Source organism: Nycticebus coucang, chromosome 2, assembly GCF_027406575.1.
Source record: "Nycticebus coucang isolate mNycCou1 chromosome 2, mNycCou1.pri, whole genome shotgun sequence".
Taxonomy (NCBI): Eukaryota; Metazoa; Chordata; class Mammalia; order Primates; family Lorisidae; genus Nycticebus; species Nycticebus coucang.
Window position 1 is genome coordinate 41,522,638 of NC_069781.1, and position 22,856 is coordinate 41,545,493.

Below are 22,856 nucleotides of genomic sequence, written 5' to 3' on the forward strand. Positions count from 1 at the left end.
CAACAGCTTGAGGCTCTGTCTCAAAAAAAAAAAAGAAAGAAAAATCCCTCCTGCTATCTTTCCAGAGTCTTCCCTCTAATTTTCATTCCCTTTGTTATTTTACATAACTGTCTTTTCATTCTCACCTCCAATCCTTAACCCTGTCCTTGCTTTTCAGCTCCATCCCTTTACTCCCTCCAATCCCCTCATCTTTATTCCTAGCCCTTGTTCACACTCAGAACTACATACTGTCTCTTCCGTGTTTGTCTTCTCAACCACCCAGCCTATGTCTGGTTGGGGGTTGCTCCCATTACAGCAAAGTAGGTATGGTAGTTGGACCCAGATTCACTTACTGAATCACTGGGTAATGCTAGCCCTAGACATGAGTAGACAGTCAGTCAGTGTTTGACGGTCATCCATAATAGATAATGTGTAAAATACCTACAGAACCTGGTTCTGAGTAGTTATTTCACCCTGTCTTCTTCAGTACAGTGTTACATAGTCTTGGTGCTTTGACAGTTTACTGTGACAGTGAGCCATGGCAGGTTAAAAGGATGCTTGCTGAATGATCCTGGAAGATAATAGTATTGCTGGGAAAATGCTAGGCACTTTATCTCACAAACTCAAGTAGTTCAAAATATGTATAAATTGAAGGCAGCTTTTATACTAAAATCTCATTCTATATTTTTGAAGAATGAGATGTTCCATGAATGAATTTTTCTGTCTATGCAAAACTTATCTACTTGTTTTTTAGACTTTTTGGCCTTGGGACTCCTTTATACATTAAAAATTATTGATAGCTCTAGGGCAGCTCCTGTGGCTCAGTGAGTAGGGCACCGGCCCCATATACCAAGGGTGGTAGGTTCAAAGCCCGCCTTGGTCAAACTGTAACAAAAAATAGCTGGTGTTGTGGCGGGTGCCTATAGTCCCGGCTACTCAGGAGGCTAAGGCAAGAGAATCACCTAGGCCCAAGAGCTGGAAGTTGCTGTGAGCTATGATGCTACAGCACTCTACCAAGGGCAACCGAGTGAGACTCTGTCTCTAAAAAAAAAATAATTGATAGCTCTAAAGAGCTTTATTAGAAGTTAAAATTTGAGGCCAGGTGTGCTAGCTCGCACCTATAATTCTAGCACTCTGGAAGGCTGAGGTAGGAGGATCACTTGAGCTCAGGAGTTGAGCTAGGTTGCTGTGAGCTAGGCTGATGCCATGGCATTCTAACCTGGACAACAGAGTGAGACTCTTACTCAAAAAAAAAAAATTAAAATTTGAGAAAAATTTTAAGTATTGTATTTATTCATTAAATATAATAAACCCATAATATGTGAACATAAATAACATTGTTATGAGAAAACAAAATCAGTGAAGAAAGTATTGTTTTTTAAAAATAAACTTTATTATTTATTTATTTTTATTTTTTTTGAGACAGTCTCATTATGTCCCCCTCAGTACAGTGCTATGGCATCACAGCTCACAGCAACTTCATCTCTTGGGCTTAAGCGATTCTCTTGCCTCAGCCTCCCAAGTAGCTAGGACTACAGGTGCCCACCACAATGCCCAGCTATTTTGGTTGCAGTTGTTGTTTAGCAGGTCCGGCCAGGCTCGAACCCACCAGCCTTGGTGTATGTGGCTGGCGCCCTACTCACTGAGCTATGGGTGCCGAGCCATAAACTTTACATTTTAGATTTACAGAAAAATTGTGAAGATAGTACAGAGAGTTTCCATATACCCACACCCAATTTCACTATCTTACATTACTATGGTACCTTTGTTATAATTGATAAACCAATTTGATACATTATTACTAATTAAAGTCCAGTCTTTTTTATTTTATTTTATTTTTTTTTTAAGACAGAGTTTCACTATGTTTCCCAGTAGAGTGCCATGGCATCACAGCTCATAGCAACCTTCAACTCTTGGGCTTCTCTTGTCTCAGCCTCCCAAGTAGCTGGGACTCCAGGCGCCCGCCACAACACCCGGCTATTTTTTGGTTGGAGTTCTCATTGTTTGGCAGGCCTGACTGGGCCTGGGTTCGAACCCTCCAGCTCTGGTGTATGTGGCTGGCACCCTAACCGCTGAGCCATAAAGTCCAGTCTTTATTCATATTTCTCTAGGGTTTTTTTTTTTTTTTTTGAGACAGAGTCTTAGTCACCCTTGGTAGAGTGCCGTAATGTCACACCTCACAGCAACCTCCAACTCCTGGGCTCAAGTAATTCTCTTGCCTCAGCCTCCCAAGTAGCTAGGACTACAGGCGCCCACCATAATGCCCAGCTATTTTTTACAGACGAGGTCTCACTCTGGCTCAGGCTGGTCTTGAACCTGTGACCTCTGGGCAGTCTACCCACCTCAGCCTCTCAGAGTGCTAGGATAACAGGCATGAGCCACCATGCCTGGCCTTTCCTAGGTTTTACTTTAATGTCATTTTCTGTTCTAAGATCCCATCCAGGTAGCGCATTACATTTAGTCATCGTGTCTCTTTAGGCTCCTTTTGGCTATGATGTGGTTTCTTACATTTTCCTTGTTTTTGATGACTTGGATAGAGTCCTGATCAGGTGTATTTTTCTGTTGTTGTTTATTTGGGATTTTTAAGACAGAGTCTTACTATGTTGCCCCAGGCTAGACACAGCAACCTCAAACTCCTGGACTCAAGTGATCCTCCTGCCTCTGCCTCCCAGATACCTGGGGCTACAGGCATGCACCACAATGCCTGGCTAATTTTTTCTATTTTTAGTAGAGATGGCGTCTTGCTCTTTCTCAAGCTGGTCTCAAACGCCTGAGCTCCAGCAGTCCTTCCACCTCAGCTTTCCAAGAGTGCTAAGATTACAGGCATGAGTCACCACACTTGGCCTTGTCAGGTAATTTGTAGAATGTCCCACACTTGGATTTGCTTGATGTTTTTCTCGTGATTAGACTGGGGTTTGGGGGAAAAGAACATGGCAGTAAAGTGCCTTTATCACATGAATATGTGATCCATACTAACATGCATATTGTCAACATGACTTACAATCCTTGATGCTGACCTTTGTCTCCTGGCTGAGACAGTTTATCAGATTCCTTTCTTTTGTTTGTGTGTGTGTATTGTTTTGTTTTTTTGAGACATTGTCTCACTCTGTCACCCTGGGTAGAGTGCTGTGGCATCATAGCTCACAGCAATCTCAAATGCTTGGGCTTAAGCAATCCTCTTGCCTCAGCCTCCCAAGTAGCTAGGGCTAAAAGCATGTGCCACTATGCCCATATAGTTTTTCTATTTTTATTTTTATTTATTTATTTATTTTTTTAGAGACAGAGTCTCACTTTATCACCCTCGGTAGAGTGCCATGGCGTCACACAGCTCACAGCAACCTCCAACTCCTGGGCTTAGGTGATTCTCTTGCCTCAGGTTCCCGAGTAGCTGGGACTACAGGCGCCTGCCTCAACGTCCAGCTATTTTTTTGTTGCAGTTTGGCTGGGGCCGGGTTTGAACCATCCTCGGTATATGGGGCTGGCGCCTACTCACTGAGCCACAGGCGCTGCCCATGTTTTTCTATTTTTAATGGAGCTGGGGTCTTGCTCTTGCTCAGGCTGGTTTTAAACTCCTAAGCTCAAACAATCCACCTGCCTCCGCCTCCCAGAGTGCTGGAATTGCAGGCATGAGCCAGCGCGCCTGACATATTTGTCAGATTTCTGCACTTTAAACTTCTCTCTTTCTTTCCCTTTCCAGGAAGGAAGGGAGGGAGGAAGTCATTATGCACAGTCTACACTTCCAGAGTGGGGAATTGTGTACTACTTCCTTGAGGGCAGAGTATTTGCATAAATTATTTGTAATTCTTTTGCATGGGAGATTTGTCTCCTCTGTTTATTTAATTATTTATACCAGTATGTACCCATGGATATTTATTTTTTACTTTAGATTATAATCCAATACTAATTTATGCATTTATTTTTGCTTAGATTATTCCAGCTTTGGCCATTGGGACAGCATTCTCCTTTTGGTACCTGTATCCCTTTCACATAATCTCATTTTCAAGGGTTTGTGGCTTTTTTTTTTTTTTTTTGAAAGGGCTTCCTTTCTATTTTTTCTTTTGAGACAGAGTCTCACTATGTCACCCTTGGTAGAGTGCCGTGGTGTCACAGTTCACAGCAACCTCAAACTCTTGGGCTTAAGCGATTCTCTTGCCTTAGCTTTCCAAGTAGCTGGGACTACCAGCACCTGCCACAATGCCCAGCTATTTTTTTTTGCAGTTGATTAGCTGGCTCAGGCCGGGTTTGAACCTGCCATCCTCTGTGTATGTGGCTGGCATGGTAACTACTGTGCTACAGGTGCCGAGCCAGGCTTCCTTACTTGTGATACAATAAGATAACACCAGGCTTATAGTATATTTCCTGCCCAGTTCTAGAAATCAGCTATTTTCCAAGGAACCTTGGCTTCTTTCAGAATAGTATTGTTTTTTTTTTTGGGGGGGTGGGGTGGGGTGTTGTTTTTGTCTTTCTGTGAGATAGAGTCTCACTCTGTTGCCTGACCTAGAATTTAGTGATGTCATAAGAGCTCACTACAACCTCAAATTCATGGGCTCAAGAGATCCTCCTACCTCAGCCTCTGAGTTACTGGGACTACAGGCATATGCCACCATGACTGGTTAATTTTTATATTTTTTGTAGAGAAGAGTTTTGCTATGTCACTCAGGCTGGTCTTGAACTCCTGGCCTCAAGCAGTTCTCCCACTTTGGCCTCCCAAAGTGCTAAGATTAGGAATGTGAGCGGCCGTGGACACAGGGAATGCTCAAAGTGGCATTGTTTTACATTCTTTGGAGATCTCTCTAATTTCTAGTAACTAGTTTAATGGAAGACAGCTGCATTCTTATACCTACTTCTGCGTTGAATTTGTTGTGATACGACATTTTAATTAAAGTATAGCGAGAAAACCGAGCATCATACAGGTAATATAATTGGAAAAGGGAGGAGTATTTTAATAGCTTTGTTAGATAATTTTGCATATTCTCTATATATTATACCAAAGCTGCACAAGTGGTATTTTCTTAAGTGGTTATTTGTGATGTGGAATCTGAAATCTGTCAATGAACTTTTCATATTCTGTTGCACTAAAATACATTAATTTGTATCTTGAACCTTGAGTGAATTTTTTTTACATATGTCTTAATTTGCAACATTATTGTTACAAGGTTACATGGTTATTTAGGAAATACTGATTTTAGCGAGTTATGCACAACTACCAAACGGCACATTTACTATACAATATTTAAAATCACATTTCATTATTATCACCAATGATCTCATCAGAAATGTTGGCTCATTTAGAAGCTGTCAAGCTCATGGTGACAGGTACCAATTTTCCAAAATTCTGATTTTTACCTGAAAACTCACATTTTAATGTTGGTAAGAAGTACTGTATGTTTTCTTTAAAATGACAGGCTTACTTCATTGATATTCAAGAAGAAGTCTGCTCAATACTCAACTCTAAATTACCATAGCTTGTCGTTTCATTCTTTCAAGTAAAAATTGTGTCCCATGAGAAAAGGGGTTAGTTGAACTCACAATTCAAAAATTCACAATTGAAAAAAAAAATTAAAAATACACAAGTGCTTTTCCTGAAGGCTACATTGTATTTCAGAATGCAGCACTCTTACTTCAGATGTACTTCCCATTTCATCACACATACTGTTTATAAAACATGTACTCAAGAGCCAAGACTTAGTAACAACAGTGTAGGGCAGGGGATCCTAGGTACTCGGTGGAGTCAGCATTCAGGTAGTAATGTCTGTGCCCATCATGGATGTCAGAGACAGCATCCTGGCAAGACAGTTCCTGCTGCCTGGCTTAGTTTCTGCCCAGCTGAGCCTGAGTTGTCCATCCTTCGCATCAATTCTGTGATCAGTAGATTACTTTTATGCTTAACTAGGATCAGTTTCTGTTGCTATAACCAAGAATTAAGGCTGATATCCGTACTTTAAAAAAAAATTTTTTTTTTTTTTTGAGACAGTCTTACTGTCTCGCCCTCGGTAGAGTGCTGTGGTGTCACAGCTCACAGCAACCTCAAACTCTTGGGTTTAAGCGATTCTCTTGCCTCAGTCTTCCAAGTAGCTGGGGCTACAGGCACCCACCACAATGCCCGGTTGTTTTTTGGTTGCAGTTGTCACTGATGTTGAGCAGGCCCTGGCTGGGCTCAACCCTGCCAACTTCCGTGTATGTGGCTGGCGCCCTATGCACTCAGCTACAGGCACCGAGCCAAACTTAAAAAATTTTTAATTTTTATGAAAATTAACTAGAAAGTGATGATAGTCTTTGGTCCAACATTGTGTGCCTTATGGCTAACCCTTCTGATGAGTTGAAGTAATCATAACATCGGTTATGAGAATTCACTATTGAATACATCCTTTCTAGCCAACCTGGGTACATTGCTTCTCCCACCTTAACCTCCCATACATCTTTACCTCAGTCTAGAATGTATTTTTCTTCTCAGTTTGTCCAAATCCAAACCAAGACCTAGCTCTGTTGTTTGTGCCACCATGAAGCATTGGAAATGATCTTGCCTACTCCGAGCCACTGAGTATACGTCACTTATGTGGCAAAATGCTTTCTACTTTGTAAGATGGTTATTTATGTCTGTCTGATTTCTACTAAGCACCTATGACAGTTAATGTTATGCCATACAAATCTATGATCCATGGCACTTATCCTTCAACAAAGTAAGCAAATTCAAAACATAAGATGAATTAATTTTTAAACCAAATATGCAAGTACCTTTATGGGCTGTTGAGATTTCCTGGGCTGGGTAGCCCCACCACTACATGGCTCCAAGCTGCTGGCCTCTTTTCTCCCTTAGTGGGTCAGTGGTCTCTTTTTGCAGCTGTCCTCAGTTAAATAGCCACCCCTTGCCCTCAAATTGGTAGATTGCATGCCACATCTCTAGCTATATAGACTTACATTTGGCAGCTTTTTGAAGAAACTTGAAGCTTTCTTAGCTGGAAGGCTTCCTACGGGCAGCTTTGGGTAAACTGCCTTTCTTGAGGCTAAAAAGGATGGACTTTTGACATTGCTAAGAATTGCTTAAGAGTTTTGAATAAGAATGATCTTGAGTCATGATTCCCTTTCATCAGAGCAGAGTAGCAAATTTTTATGTCCCAGACTACCTGAATTTTTAAAATACGCCTTCTAGATCCAAAAAGGTTTTAAAGGTTTTGCGGTAGCTATGTTATTTAGATTTTTTTCTGGGAGATGTAATTTGAACCTTATGTTTGCCTGTTCAGCAGAGATCCAGCTTGAACCAGGTTAAAGTAAAAGGGGGAATCCATTGGTCGATGAAACAAGAAGTTCTAGACCTAGGGTGATGCTAACTTCAGTCACGGCTGGCTCCCAGGGTCTGGATATCATCAAGACACTATCTTTTTCTCAGGCCAAAATGGTCACCCTCAGTGCTTGTTACCCCGCGAAGAGGGTCCGGTGGCCGGTCTGGCTGCCTGTCAGCCAATATGCAGAGACAGGGATAGGTCCATCGAACTTGGTCAGAAAGCCAGTGGTTTGGGAGAATAGTATGAGTAGCCTCTCCAAAAGACTGTTCTGTTCCTCCATTTCCAAAAATCACAGTTTTATACATGAAGGTTCAAAACAAAGACCACATTAACTCTTGTTTTAAATCATAACCAGCACAACATAGTGACAATCTGTTACAGTGTTTCCAATTCAAAGGTCAATTTCCTTGGCTCTGCGCTTGTGGCTCAAGCAGCTAAGGCACCAGCCACATACACTTGAGCTGGCGGAGGAAGGAGAATCACTTGAGCCCAGGAGTTGGAGGTTGCTGTGAGCTGTGATGGCACAGCACTCTACCCAGGGTGACAGCTTGAGGCTCTGTCTCAGAAAAAAAAAAAAAAGTCAATTTCTAAAATCAATCTTCCTAAACTATTCAAGATGGGCAACTCTAGGGTGGCACCTGTGGCTCAAAGGAATAGGGCGCTGGCCCCATATACCAGAGGTGGTGGGTTCAAACCCAGCCCCAGCCAAAAACTGCAAAAAGAAAACTGCAAAAAAAAAAAAAAAAAAAGATGGGCAACTCAGGGTGGGAGCTAAAGTTACAAAATAATTAAGAATGGGAGACACGAGGTGAAGGTCAAACCAGACCAGTTATGTCATGTCAGCCCTAGCCTGACTGACTCCATCTTATTCTCCCTACATGTGCTTTCAGTGCTAGTTTGATTTCTCCCTCACAGCTTATAATTTTAGTGAAAAAAGTATCACTTTCTTAATAATGCCAGCAGAAGTCCTTAGGGCAGACTCTAATTGACATGACTTTTGTCAACAGAAAGGAAACCATACTCCGTAAAATAATTTAAAGAGGTTTATTCTGAGCCAAATTTGAGGATCATGACCCAGAGCCAAGCCCCAGAAGCCTTGAGCAAGAGGACTGTTTGTGGTGTGGTTACAATTTGGTTTTATATATTTCAAGGAGAGAGGAATAACAAAGTCATAAATTAATTTGTGGAAAGCATACATGGTTTGGCCCCAAAAGGTGAGCCATCTCAAAGGGGTGGGAGGCCTACAGGTTTTAGGTGGGTTTAAAGATTCTTCAGTTGCCAGTCGGCTAAAAGAGTTGGGCTTTATCTGATAGATCAGGAGTCAATGAAAAGTAATGTTTGAGTTAAAGGTCTGTTCATTCAAAGACAAATAAGACATATGTCTAGACCCGACTGGTTTGTTATATATATTGAGGACCTGCAGGTATGTCTTTCATAGACTTGGGCCTGTTAATGAGTCACAAAGGGTATCTGTAAGAAGCTGGGGGGCAGGGGGACATTATGAGGCATGTCTGATTTCCTTTCCTATGGCTAGCAACTCAGTTTTAGGGGATCCACATGGCCAATCAGGGGTTCAGTCAGTCAGCTATTGTAGAGGGGGCTTTAAGATTTTATTTTAGCTCACAATTGGTATGCATAGCCATCTCTGAATAATCACTATAAACAAGGGGAGTGGGTACCAAGTTGGCCAGCCCTCTATGGATCATCTGCTCCCTCCAGGACTCAGGTTTGGGGCACTCTGCTCCGTTCTTTCTACATGGACTAAGAACAGGTGGGAAGTGGTTTCTTCTAAAGGTATAGTAGATAAAAAAAAAAAAGAAGGAAAATCTTGTGTTCCTTGAAAATAGTATTTGATTTGTGGGGACACGGTAACAAGTTTTACATTATTGCAGTTACTTAGTGCTAGGTAACAAATTACCTTAAAACTTAATGGCTTAAAACAACAAAAATCTGGGGTTTTGTTTGTTTTTGAGACAGGGTGTTGCTCTGTGGCCTCAGCTGGAGTGCAGTGACATCATCATAACTCTATGACCTCAAACTCCTAGCTCAAATGATCCTCCTGCCTTAGCCTCCCAAGCAGCTGAAACTATAGGCACGTGATACCATGCCTGGTTAATTTTCTTATTTTTAGTAGAGATATGTTTCTTTTTCTTGCTCAGACTGGTCTCCCAACTCCTGGGTTCATTCAAGCAGTCCTCTCACCTCAGCCTCCTGGAGAGCTAGGATTTCTGCCCAGCCTCATTTTATTATCTCTAAAAGTTCTAGAGTTGGCTGGACTCAGTGAGATGGTTTTCTTTTGGGATCTGGTATGTGTTGTCAGCGGCTGGGGCTGAAGTCATCTTGAAGGCATACTTAACATGTCTGGAGGGAGATGCCGACTGTCAATTAGACTTTAGCTGGATTTCCTCACAACACGGTAGGTGACTACCAAGAGTGAGCCATGAAGATCAGGGAAATCTGTATCCCCTTTTATGGCCTAGCTCACAAGTTATATAACATAACTTTTGCCATAGTCATAGACCTGCTTGGTTTCAAAAGAGTGAATGTAGACCCCACCTCTTGATGAAAGGCGTGTCATGTCATATTGTAAGAAAGCATGTGAGATGGAAAATTTTAATGTGGCTGGCCATCTTGGAAAATAGAAACTGCTACACACATTGCCTTATTTCTGGTGACTAGTTTTTAATAAGGAACATGAAATATAAATTAAGCTATACCAGTTCTTGGGTTATCTTTATTGTTTAGGGATAGAAAGAGGTTAAAGAGGCTACAGGGAGGTGAGAGAGAATTATGACCTTCTGGACAAGAAAGTAAGAAAGGGACCTGAAGCGAAACGAGGAATTTGGGGTGGGTGTGATCTAGTTAACCAACTCTGTGCTGTTCCAGCAAAATACAACTTTTAGCTTAATACACCTGCCCTTTAGCCCATGAATGACCCCCCACCCCCCAAACAAAGATAAGGATCCCAGGCACAGAACAATGTACACCATATTTGCCACAAGCATCACAAGATTTAATGGATACCACCATACCATTGCTACTGAAAGAACAGTTAATAATTATGATACAGAGTAAAGAAAATTGGATTTATGTGACAACTGAGGTAATCCACAACCAGTGAAACCAGAACAGCATGCCTGAAGGCTTAAGGGGAACCAGAGGGAAGTCTTACAGATAAATGTAGGAGGAATTGGGATGTAAGTATTTACACTGGGTTATTGCCTTTGTGTGGCATCTCCTCTTACTTGCAAGGGGGACCTTTTTAACGCTCCTGGAAAAACCTATGCTTATCTCTGTTTTCCTTTAAATAAAAATTACACTTCTTTTTCTGTCGTAATGGAGTCCCAGCTGCCTCATTTTCTACTTCTCCAGTTTCTTGCTCTCCTTTTGACTCAGCCGAACTTGTTAGTTCTGATGGGTAAACCAAACCAGATCCACTGAACAGCTCAGAGGTGAGCCCCACTTATAATGCTTATGTTGACCAGATCATTTTGTTGCCTTGTGTATCCTATAATATTGCTTTTTTGTATTCTTTCTCCCTTTCTCATAGCCCTCTGAGTTCATGTTGGTGAGCCCCTTTGTGTATAATCTTGTTAGGTGGATAAATCAGCATTCAGCCTTCCACTACAGATGTGAAACCAGAGAAATCCTCCCTCCTTGCTTCCCCGGCGTAACTGAGGGGTGGAGGTGGGTGGAAATGTATAAATGGAGCATAAAGGAGCTCTCCAGCATTGGGGTCTGTTGCTTATAACTACAAAATCTTACTTGACAGACTGTTACAACTACAGCTGTGTCAGGTACAGTGACTTGTTCGTGTAATCCCTGCTACTTGGGAGGCTGAGGCCAGAGGACCACTTGAGACCAAGAGTTTGACTCTGCAGTGAGTTATGATTGTGCCATTGCACTCCATCCTGGACAACAGGGCAAGACCCTATCCACAGCTTACTATATATTTTGTTTTTGTTTTTGTTTTTTTGAGACAGAGCCTCAAGCTGTTGCCCTGCATAGAGTGCCATGGTGTCACAGCTCACAGCAACCCAAACTCCTGGGCTTAAGCGATTCTCTTGCCTATAGCTTGGTATATTTTAATACATAAATTAATTAATTTTCTTTTGTCATGCCTGAAAGCACAATTGAGAAATTATGTTATGGTAAATTATCTTGTAAATGACTTTTATTAAAACAACATTTGTCAGGGCGGCGCCTGTGGCTCAGTCCGTAGGGCGCCGGCCCCATATGCCGAGGGTGGCGGGTTCAAACTCGGCCCCGGCCAAACTGCAACCAAAAAATAGCCGGGCGTTGTGGCAGACGCCTGTAGTCCCAGCTACTCGGGAGGCTGAGGCAAGAGAATCGCTTAAGCCCAGGAGTTGGAGGTTGCTGTGAGCTGTGAGGCCATGGCACTCTACCGAGGGCCATAAAGTAAGACTCTGCCTCTACAAAAAAAAAAAAAAAAAAAAACATTTGTCAACTTTTACTACAGCGAACCTTTTAAAAATAAGTGGCGTCTTAGAATCAACACAGGAATTGAGATTTCTTGTTCATCTAAAGGCCATGAGACAGGTGGGAGATTGAGAGTGTAACACGTATTATATAAATATACAAAAATATCTTTTGCTAACAGACAGCAGCATCTGTTTATCCATATAGTCACATGGATTAGTATCACCAAATGTGTGTAGCAGACACTGTGAAGCTCTGACCAGATCCCCTTGATCCCTTTTACTGGTTCTGTGCACTCGTCCTGCAGCTTCTGTGTACTTTTACTTCTAATGGCTTTGCATCTGTGACTCTTTGGAGGACTGCCTTTGGGTGACTGGCATCACTCTGTGCATAGGCCTAGGGAGCTGGACGGGCCTGGCACTTTACATGGCCCTAGGTAGGTTCTTAGTTGAGTGACTGATGCAGGGCTATGAAAAGACTTGGTACCTTTGCCTTGAGGTGGCTCAAACCCAGAGGCATTGCTTGTGCTCCAATGCTCTTCTGGTGAATCAGGCTAAGGCTGGGATTTCGCCCCCAAATCATGCCCTTGTTTGGCTGCTGCCGTTCTTTTTTGCTCCCCACTCCCTAGAAAAACACCTCCTTGATAAATCACTTGCACTTGAATCCTCTCCTGGTCTGCTTTTGGGAACCCTAATTAAGACAATATTAATCTAAGCTTTCTTCATAGTCATAGTAGTTACTATTATTTTATTATTACCACTACCACTTATTATTTATAACATCATAATAATACAATGCTACTTCCAACTCATTCTTAGAATATTGACTTTTGGTTCATTGGGGTGGCTAAAACATATATACCCTGTTTCCCCGAAAATAAGACATCCTCCGAAAATAAGACCTAGCGCATCTTTGGGAGCACACCTTAAAATAAGACACTGTCTTATTTTCGAGGAACCAGTGTAGTAGTACCTCTAAGTTAATCACCCAAGGAACTACAACAAACTGCTCAACACATGGAGGTGGTCAACATAAGGAACTAGGCCTACTGTACATACATATTGGTGCATATGTGGTCTGTGAAAATTAGGTCAACCTAAGGAAGTGGTCAGTGTAGCGATGTGGTCAGCTATGGAGATTCTACTGTATTTTTTTTCTCGGTTTTAATTTCCTTAGAGTTCATTGTGGTGTTTGTGTGTGTTCCTTTTTTTTTTTTTTTTTTTTTTTGGCCTGGGCTGGGTTTGAACCCGCCACCTTCGGCATATGGGACCGGCGCTCTACCCCTTTGAGCTACAGGCGCCGCCCCCTCCTTTTTTTTTTTTAACCAATTCTTGGCATAGCCAATAGCTCAATAAATGCTAGTTGAAGAGGGTGGTGCCTGTGGCTCAAAGGAGTAGGGCATCGGCCCCATATCAACCCGGAGGTGGCGGGTTCAAAGCCAGCCCCAGCCAAAAACTGCAAAAAAATAAAAATGCTAGTTGAAGATACCAAAATTGCTCACACCCCTGTACAGGCTAACACTAACTCATCTGTCCTTCTGTTGTTTTGGTTCTTTCTTTTCTTTCCAGGATGATCACCTCTTATTGAGTGATCTGCATATTATATATATGTTAGAGGCACCCTATTTGTCAGAGGGATGCTGTAGTGAAGACCTATCATTTGCAGATGCCTATAAATTTTTGAGCACCCCCCTTTACATTTGCATAGCCTGTAAATTGAGAGTCCTACTTTCACAATTCTACAAAGGTAGAATTGTAATTACAGTGCAGATATTAGCTTCTTGTATTGCCCTGAAGATGGCCTGCCAACAAGGTATAGCAGGAAATTTCAGGCATTCCTTAAGTGTTTTGAGAAGAGCCTGGAATACTTGAGTTGACCTTAAGGATTATAATGGGAAAACTAGTATGGGGGCGGGAATCTCTAGGCTCAAAGGAAGTTAAAGATTGTATGGCTCTTTACATACCTTTGACCTGTCTTGCAATATGATTACCTCTTGTCTTTTTTTTTTGGAGACAAAGTGTTTCTCTGTTGCCTTGGCTAGAGTACAGTGGCATCATCATAACTTGCTGCAACCTCCAACTCCCAGGTTCAAGTGATCCTCCTGCCTCCACCTCCCAAGAATCTAGGATGACAGGCTCCTGCTACTACATGGAACTAAACCTAAACCTCTCACTCTACTGGGCTTGGGTTAAACTACCTCCATAGCATCTTCTCAAAAGTGTCTGTCCCTGGAAAATTTTCCTCAAAATGGTATTTGTGGGGCCATAATTTTCTTATTATTTTTGTTTTCTGTATATAAAGTAGGGTTTGAACATTATGAGTTTGGTCCAGGCGCAGTGGCTCATTCCTGTAATCCTAGCATTCTGGGAGGCTGAGGCAGATGGGTCACCTGAGCTCACAGGTTCAAGACCAGCCTGAGCAAGAGCGAGGCCTCATCTCTAAAAATAGCTGGGTATTGTGACGGGCGCCTTTAGTCCCAGCTACTTGGGAGATTGAGGTAAGAGAATCACTTGAGCCTAAGAGTTCACTGTTGCTGTGAGTTCTGATCCCATGGCACTCCAAAAGTAAGACTCTGTCTCACAAAAAAAAAAGAAAAACGTTTGACATTTTAGTGGGTGACCTTTTATGGAGAAGGGTTGTGGTTTATTTCAATCAACCCTTCATTTTTATTTATTTATTTTTTTGTAGAGACAAAGTCTCATTCCATCGCCCTTGGTAGAGTGCTGTAGTGTCACAGCTCACAGCAACCTCCAGCTCTTGGGCTTAGGCGATTCTCTTGCCTCAGCCTCCCGAGTAGCTGGGACTACAGGTGCCCAACACAACACCTGGCTATTTTTTGTTGCAGTTTGGCCGGGGCCAGGTTCGAACCCACCACCTCAGTATATGAGGCGGGTGCCCTACTCACTGAGCCTCAGGCACCACTCTCAGCCCTTCATTTTTAAATAATTGACATTTTTAAAAGTAAGCTATTTTTTCTCATGTAACTTCTGCTGCTTGTTGACAAAGAAGAGCATTGAACAGACTGTTCCTGTCCTTTTACATTGGCAAGCTGGGTTGAAATATAGTTTATTTAGGAAATAAGTTAGTCTTTTATGTCTCCCCCTCATCTATTAAGTCAGGATAATAATTCCTACCTGGCAAGGTTGTTTTGAAGATTATAAATAATGTAAGTAAAAGAACTTAGCACACTGACTGGTAGGCACATAGAAGGCTCTCAAACAGGGCGGCGCCTGTGGCTCAGTCGGTAAGGCGCCAGCCCCATATACCGAGGGTGGCAGGTTCAAACCCGGCCCCGGCTGAACTGCAAACCAAAAAATAGCCGGGTGTTGTGGCGGGCGACTGTAGTCCCAGCTACTCGGGAGGCTGAGGCAGGAGAATCGCCTAAGCCCTGGAGTTGGATGTTGCTGTGAGCTGTGTGAGGCCACGGCACTCTACCGAGGGCCATAAAGTGAAACTCTGTCTCTACAAAAAAAAAAAAAAAAAAAAGAAGACCCTCAAACAGGAGTTACTGTTATTTTATTATTAGCCCTTCCTCTATCACTGTAACCATCAAGACTCCTACGGCTATACTGGCTCCATTCTCCCCGGTAGAAGGGAGAGCAATATGCCCAGTGTTTGGTGCTCCTGCTTTTCCCTGATGGGACCCAAATTTACATGACCCCTTAATTTTTAGAGCAATTCTGAGGCTTACACAACTTCCTGCAACATCTCCCTATTTAATTGATTTTGCTCCTCAGACCAGAATGTTTCTTCCCTATCACTGCTACAAAATAATCACCTCTTTGGAAGTTGGCACTTATTGGTATGAGTTTACTTTCTAAGGCAGAGCTACAGATCTTGTGAGCAATAATTGCATTTTGTTTCATCTCCTCAAACCCTGAGCTCTGTGGTCCCTGATTGAGTTGGGTGGGGGTCTGGGACATAGGTGCTGCTACCTGCCACAATTGACCCTCTCCTCACAGAAAGGAATCTTGGTAAAATACAAAGAGGGATGTGGCAGTGGCTGCCTCTTTGGAGATACGATCTCTCATGCATGATAGCAAACAGCAGACATCCTCAGTGGGGTGGTATGTGAGTTAGTGATGTTTTGTGATTGGCGATTCTTCAGTGTAAACACAGGATGCAAAAGAGTGACCAACACGTGGCTACTGCATTGAGGCATTTTGCCATTTCTGTAGTTGCTTTCCATGTATGACAAAATGCCATAATAGACTCGGCGCCTGTAGCTTAGTGGTTAGGGCACTGGCCACATACACCTGGGTAGGCAGGTTTGAACCCAGCCCGGGCCTGTTAAACAACAATGACAATTGCAACAAAAAATAGCCTGGTATTGTGGTGGGCACCTGTAATCCCAGCTACTTGGGAGGCTAAGGCAAGAGAATCGCTTAAGCCCAAGAGTTTGAGGTAGCTGTGAGCTGTGACGCCACAGCACTCTACTGAGGGCAACATAGCAAAACTCTGTCTCAAAAAAAAAAAAAAAAAAAAGTCTTAATACTCTCAGTTGCCATAGTAGATGCTTGGTTTTTATGGATTTAGAGTTTTCCATTTCAGTTATTTCCCAGGATCCTGAACAACTTCATCCTGTTTTGTGAGGCTGGGGTATCAGAGCAAGTGGTTGAGCCTGGTGAGCTACTGGATGTCTCCGTTGCCTTCTGTTGCAGTAATTCTTGTGAAATGGGCAGAACGAGATTTATGAATTTAGAAATTTGCCAAGATCTCAGTGTATATCATACCTTTAGGACAGCAGTTCTCAACCTGTGGGTCGTGACCCACAGGAACTGTATTAAAGGGCCTCCTTAGATATTCTTCTTTGTTTTCCTTTTCTTGGTTTATTCCTAGCTTGCTTAAGCACAACCTAAGAAAGGATAAACAAACCTTTGGATTCTTGCTTGTGTGAAAATGCCTTAGTTTATCCTCATAATTGATAACTAGACTGTGTGTGGAATTCTATGTTGGGAATGATTTTCTTAGAGAATTTTGAAGGGATTGCTGGTCCTAACTTTCAATATTACTTTGACAAAGTCTAATTTTATTTCCTGATCTTTGTAAACTAAACTCTTATACTTAACCCCCTTTTCGGGATATTTAATCCCAGGTATTATAAATTGTCACTGTAATGGGTACTTGTTTCTTCATATTGTTGTATACTTGGTAGGCCATTTTATTTTATTTATTTATTTATTTATTTGAGACAGAGTCTCACTGTGTTGCCCTTGGTAGAGTGCCGTGGCATCACAGTTCACAGCTACCTCAACTCTTGGGCTTAAGCGATTCTCTTGCCTCAGTCTGCCAAGAAGCTGGGACTATAGGCGCCCACCATAGCGCCTGGCTATTTTTTTGTTGTAGTTGTCCAATTGTCATTGTTTAGCAGACCCTGGCTGGGTTCAAATCTGCCAGCCCTGCTGTATGTGGCTGGTGCCCTAATCGCTGAGCTACAGGCACCAAGCCTTGACAGGCCATTTTAGTCTTAATAAACAAATTCTTTAGTTCTGGAAATTTTTTTTTTTTTTTTTTAGAGATAGGGCCTTGCTTTGTCTCCCAGGCTGGAGTAGTGGCATAATCTTAGCTCACTGTAACCTCTAACTCCTGATCTCAGGCAATCCTCCCACCCCAGCCTCTTAAGCAGCTAAAACTGTAGTCTTAGCACATACCACCACACCTAGCTAATTTTCTTTCTTTTTTTCTTTTTTTGGTAGAGATGAGGTTCTCACACTGTTGATCTTTACCTGTAAGAGAATGATAAAACCAAAAAAATAGCGTGAAATTCTCACCCTATTGCCCCTTATCCCTTTAAAACGATTAAAAACCAAAAAAACCTGAGTGTTTTTAATGGAGTCTCTGGACTGAATAGGGAGCAAATGCATGTGTGCAATCTACTACCCTCTATAACTGGAAATCTTCCCCACTAATTTTTTTTTTTTTTTGAGACAGCCTCATTATGGCGCCCTCAGTAGAGTGTTGTGGTGTCATAGCTCATGGCAACCTTAAACGCATGGGCTCTGAGACTGATTCTCTAGCCTCAGCCTCCCGAGTAAGCTACCCCACTAATCTTGATTTGCCCTTTTCACTTATTTAAAATTGCTAAGACTGGCTGAGCACCTGTAGCTCAGAGGCTAGGGCACCAGCCACTTACACCAGAGCTGGCAGGTTCAAATCCAGCCCAGGCCTACCAAATAACAATGACAACTACAACCAAAAATAGCCAGGCATTGTGGTGGGTGCCTGTAATCCCAGCTACTTGGGAGGCTGAGGCAAAAGAATCGCTTAAGCCAAAGAGTTTGAGGTTGCTGTGAGCTATGACGCCACAGCACTCTACCAAGGATGACAAAGTGAGACTCTGTCTCAAAAAGAAAAAAAAAAAAAGACTGTTTGGAATTTCATGGTATTCATTCATCATCCTCAGGGAATGCAGACTTCTGGCAAACTTTTGTGGGATAGACTGTCACCCACAGATTGATATTTACTAGGCCTTCAGTGTTGTAAGTAGGTCACATGAAGAATGAAGGGGAGCCTGTAGGTAGCCGGTAATGGAGCCCACGCGTGTGTGTACTTTGTGGGCTGATAGCTAAGCTGGCATTTGCTCTTGATTAGACAAGTTCTTACTGTATATGCCTGTCATCAGAGACATCACAAGCTGTAAAAGTTTCTGGCTTGGCTACCCGTGCCTCTCTTTTCATCCCACACTTTGTCTTCTGATGTTGACTTAAGGTTATCTAAGTCTTAACACTTTTCTTTCTTTGTTTTTCTGTAGGATCATGGATTTTCCTGGTCACTTTGAACAAATCTTCCAGCAACTAAACTATCAGAGACTTCATGGCCAGCTCTGTGATTGTGTCATTGTAGTGGGGAATAGACACTTTAAAGCCCACCGCTCTGTGCTGGCAGCATGCAGCACACATTTCCGAGCCCTGTTCTCGGTGGCAGAGGGAGATCAGACCATGAACATGATCCAGCTGGATAGCGAGGTGGTGACAGCAGAGGCCTTTGCTGCGTTGATTGACATGATGTATACCTCCACCCTCATGCTGGGGGAAAGCAATGTTATGGATGTCTTACTGGCAGCCTCTCACCTGCATCTGAACTCTGTGGTTAAGGCATGTAAACATTACCTAACGACAAGGACGCTGCCCATGTCGCCCCCCAGTGAGCGCGTGCAGGAGCAGAGTGCCCGCATGCAGCGCTCCTTCATGCTGCAGCAGCTGGGGCTGAGCATCGTGAGCTCAGCCCTTAGTTCCAGCCAGGGTGGCGAGGAACAGCCGGCCCCCATGAGCTCGTCCATGCGCAGTAACCTGGACCAGCGGACGCCCTTCCCCATGAGACGCCTTCATAAGCGCAAGCAGTCCGCAGAGGAGCGGGCCAGACAGCGCCTCCGACCCTCCATGGATGAGTCTGCCATTTCAGATGTTACACCAGAGAACGGGCCTTCGGGGGTTCATTCTCGGGAGGAGTTCTTTTCACCAGATTCTCTAAAAATTGTGGATAACCCTAAAGTTGATGGAATGACTGACAACCAAGAAGACAGTGCTATCATGTTTGACCAGTCTTTTGGCGCTCAAGAAGATGCCCAGGTGCCCAGCCAATCTGACAGCAGTGCTGGCAACATGGCACAGTTGTCTATGGCCTCACGTGCAACTCAGGTTGAGACTAGTTTTGATCAGGAAACTGCAACTGAGAAAAGTAGTTTTCAGTGTGAAAATCCTGAGGTTGGCCTTGGGGAGAAGGAACACATGAGAGTGGTAGTTAAATCTGAGCCCCTGAGCTCACCGGAACCTCAGGATGAAGTGAGTGATGTGACCTCCCAGGCAGAAGGCAGTGAGTCTGTGGAAGTGGAAGGAGTTGTGGTCAGTGCTGAGAAGATAGACCTCAGCCCTGAAAGCAGTGATCGGAGTTTTTCAGATCCCCAGTCTAGCACGGACAGAGTAGGTGACATCCATATTTTAGAAGTCACAAATAACTTAGAGCATAAGTCAACTTTTAGTATTTCAAATTTTCTTAATAAGAGTAGAGGAAGTAACTTTAGTGCAAATCAAAACAATGACGACAATATCCCAAACACCACTAGTGACTGCAGGCTGGAGGGTGAGGCACCTTATTTGTTAAGTCCAGAGGCTGGACCTGCAGGCGGGCCCTCTTCTGCCCCTGGCTCCCACGTGGAGAACCCATTTAGTGAACCTGCAGACTCCCACTTTGTTAGGCCTATGCAGGAGGTGATGGGCTTGCCGTGTGTGCAGACATCCGGCTACCAAGGAGAACAGTTTGGGATGGATTTTTCCAGGTCTAGCTTGGGCCTCCATTCCTCCTTCTCCAGGGTTATGATAGGCTCCCCAAGAGGAGGAGCCAGTAACTTTCCATACTACCGCCGCATAGCTCCAAAAATGCCAGTTGTAACTTCCGTCAGGAGCTCACAGATCCCAGAAAATGCTGCCAGTTCCCAGCTCATGATGAATGGGGCCTCCTCCTCATTTGAAAATGGCCATCCTTCCCAGCCTGGCCCTCCACAATTGACCAGGGCATCTGCTGATGTCCTATCAAAGTGCAAGAAGGCCTTATCAGAGCACAACGTTTTGGTTGTAGAGGGAGCTCGTAAGTATGCCTGCAAAATCTGCTGCAAAACTTTCCTGACTTTGACAGATTGCAAGAAGCATATCCGTGTTCACACAGGTGAAAAGCCCTATGCCTGCCTGAAGTGCGGCAAGAGGTTCAGCCAGTCCAGTCACCTGTATAAACACTCGAAGACTACCTGCCTACGCTGGCAGAGCAGCAACCTTCCCAGCACTTTGCTCTAGCTATGTGTCCTCACGAGAGAATGGTGAGGACAGCTGTGGGACTGAAACTGAAACTCTCTCTCTGGGTTTGAAACTTCAGGCTGCCCAGTGGCTCTTGTAAATTTCAGCAACTAGTAAGTGGAGGACGAGTAAACCCGGCATCATGCTGCTGCACTCTGAGTGGAGGGCACGCTTGGGAGAGGGACGCAATCCCTGAAACCAGTTCTTCTTGGGGTTGGGTAATACAGTCTAAAGTAGTTGGTAATTGATGTTGTTAAAAGTGGCACATTTAACAATTAAAAAATTGAAGTGCAGAAAAAATTTTTTAGCAATTTTTATAAAACTCTGTGAAGCATTTAATTAAATTTCCTATATCCTCTGATGGGAATATTGTATCTCTGTACAGTGATGCAAAATGCACTTAGGTGTAACCAGTGGTGACTTGGCGCCTGTCTGAAAGGAAGGCCCTTGAGGACACGCTTGTCTGCCACAAATGCTTTAAAGTGTATCATGAGCTATTCCTAGGCCTCAGAAAGTACTGTATTTTTTATTTTTGTCTGATTTGCAGTCACAGACACTGCACTTGGATGGTGCTGACACTGGGTCCAGAGCGAGCATTCTCTTGGACTATTAGGTGTATATACTTTTGAATACATCACTGTTGGATAGATGTTTTAACAGTTTTTTCTGGTTTTAAAAACAAAGTTGTAAATGGAGTATGTACTTGTAGAAAGTGACAAATAAGGTATCGTTTCTGTATGTGCTGTTTTAGCAGTATTTTAACCAACTTGTATGACATGTTACAGTTCCATGTTAGGAAGTCAAAGAAAAGCTAGTGTTTGTCTTTGTTCTAATGATGTGGAGTCATGTTCTGTGGGGTCTTTCCTGGCACATTTACCCTTTGCTCCATCCAGATGTCAAAGGCCAGTCCTGGCTGACAGATCCCACCCAAGGACAAGCCTGTTCTCGGCTTCATTTCTTCACACCCCATGTAGTGTTTCTTCCAGGCCTAGAGGACTGTTGTCAGTTAAAAACTTAACCAAAAATGCCACCCCCGTGCGTTTTATTACTGTTACATACTGTACTTCAACAGTGTAGATCCCAAACTTTTATTGTAGTTTCCCTAATCCAATACTGAATGTTAAAAATGGTTTGAAATCCAAATACCATTCATGGCTGTTTTCCAGGCTCCGTAAGAGTTAGGCAGCCTATAGCACAGAAGTCGCCAAGTTGCTTCAGATCACTGCACAGGGCCTCTCCAGGCTCACTTTGCAGGCCCCACCTTGCCACTGGGGCTGTTGGTGGCACCTGTGGTAGGCCAAGCCCTGGCTTGTGTGTTGAGAGGAACAGCACGGAGTAATGCATTTCCATAGAACTCATGAAGTTGGTTTAATTCATGCATGAACATAAGTTCATTTTATTTTGAGATACCAAATCATTGTGTGTAATTCAGAGGAATTACTCAGTTCTTGTATTTAGAAAGCTTAAGTATTTATGTGGAACCGAAAACAAAAACGTGTATGTATTTTCTCCTCTTAGTGTGTGCAGTTATACATCGGTGGATAATTCATAATGTTCCAGAGGAGCTTGGGGGTCTCCTATGAATTGATTTCCAGGAAGGAAAACCCAAAGGGAAACCTGTGATTGCTTCTCTGAGGAGATGTGGGAAAGCGGCCATTGGAGGCTGTAGGATCCCCTGTTCTATTCAGTTCTATGTATGGCTCATCGTTAGCTACCGTGTTCTGATGGTGCAAGGAGACTCTCCATCTACCACTCTGTGTGGTGTAGGGACTGGTGTCTTAGGAGCAGATTGATCTTGGGACTCAGGTGGGTCAGCATGGAGAACTAGCAAGGGGGAAAACTAAGAACTGGGCCTGTGGAGAGGAGCTAGTGCCACCAGCAGGGCAGTGCAGCCCTCCTTCCTGTCCATCTTGAGAGGTCATGCCAGCAGCCTGCCCCTTCACCTCCCCTTGTCCATAAGCAGACTGTGTCAGGGGTCTCTCTCTGATGCACGCAGGAGCCCTGCCTCTCCACTGCTAGATGGAATCTGGAATCTCATCTACCTCTTAGTCAGTTTCTAAGTTTGAGAAGTAAGCTCGTGGGCCAGTATCCTTGTACATGGTGTAGCACTTAAAAATTAATTCCAAGGTTCCCTGGAAAACCAGTCCCAGGGTTCCTATGATCTGTAGTTTCTACCTGGATTGTAACTGTTATTGGGTACCTGAATTTTGATTGGTTAGCCTTAATTATAGCCTGGCATGATCATGTAGGATCCTGAAAGTTCTATCAAGGCACCCATGTCAGTGGTGCTATGCTGGTCACAATTTGATATTATGAAATAAAAAATTTGTTATAGCAATGCCTCTAAATATGTGTTCTTTTTTCTTTA

The 22,856-nt window shown here is 43.3% G+C and overlaps 1 protein-coding gene across 3 annotated transcripts in view; it reads left to right on the top strand.

Moving 5' to 3' along the window:
• Positions 1-20,758, top strand: part of ZBTB5 (zinc finger and BTB domain containing 5) — a 28,052-nt gene extending 7,294 nt beyond the window's left edge. For all 3 annotated transcript variants that reach the window (XM_053568615.1, XM_053568632.1, XM_053568624.1), the window contains exon 2: positions 18,454-20,758. In XM_053568615.1, the coding sequence (XP_053424590.1) occupies positions 18,458-20,488 (2,031 nt within the window). In that variant the 5' untranslated portion in view covers positions 18,454-18,457 and the 3' untranslated portion in view covers positions 20,489-20,758. The remainder of the gene's footprint in view (positions 1-18,453) is intronic.
• Positions 20,759-22,856: the final 2,098 nt, after the last annotated feature.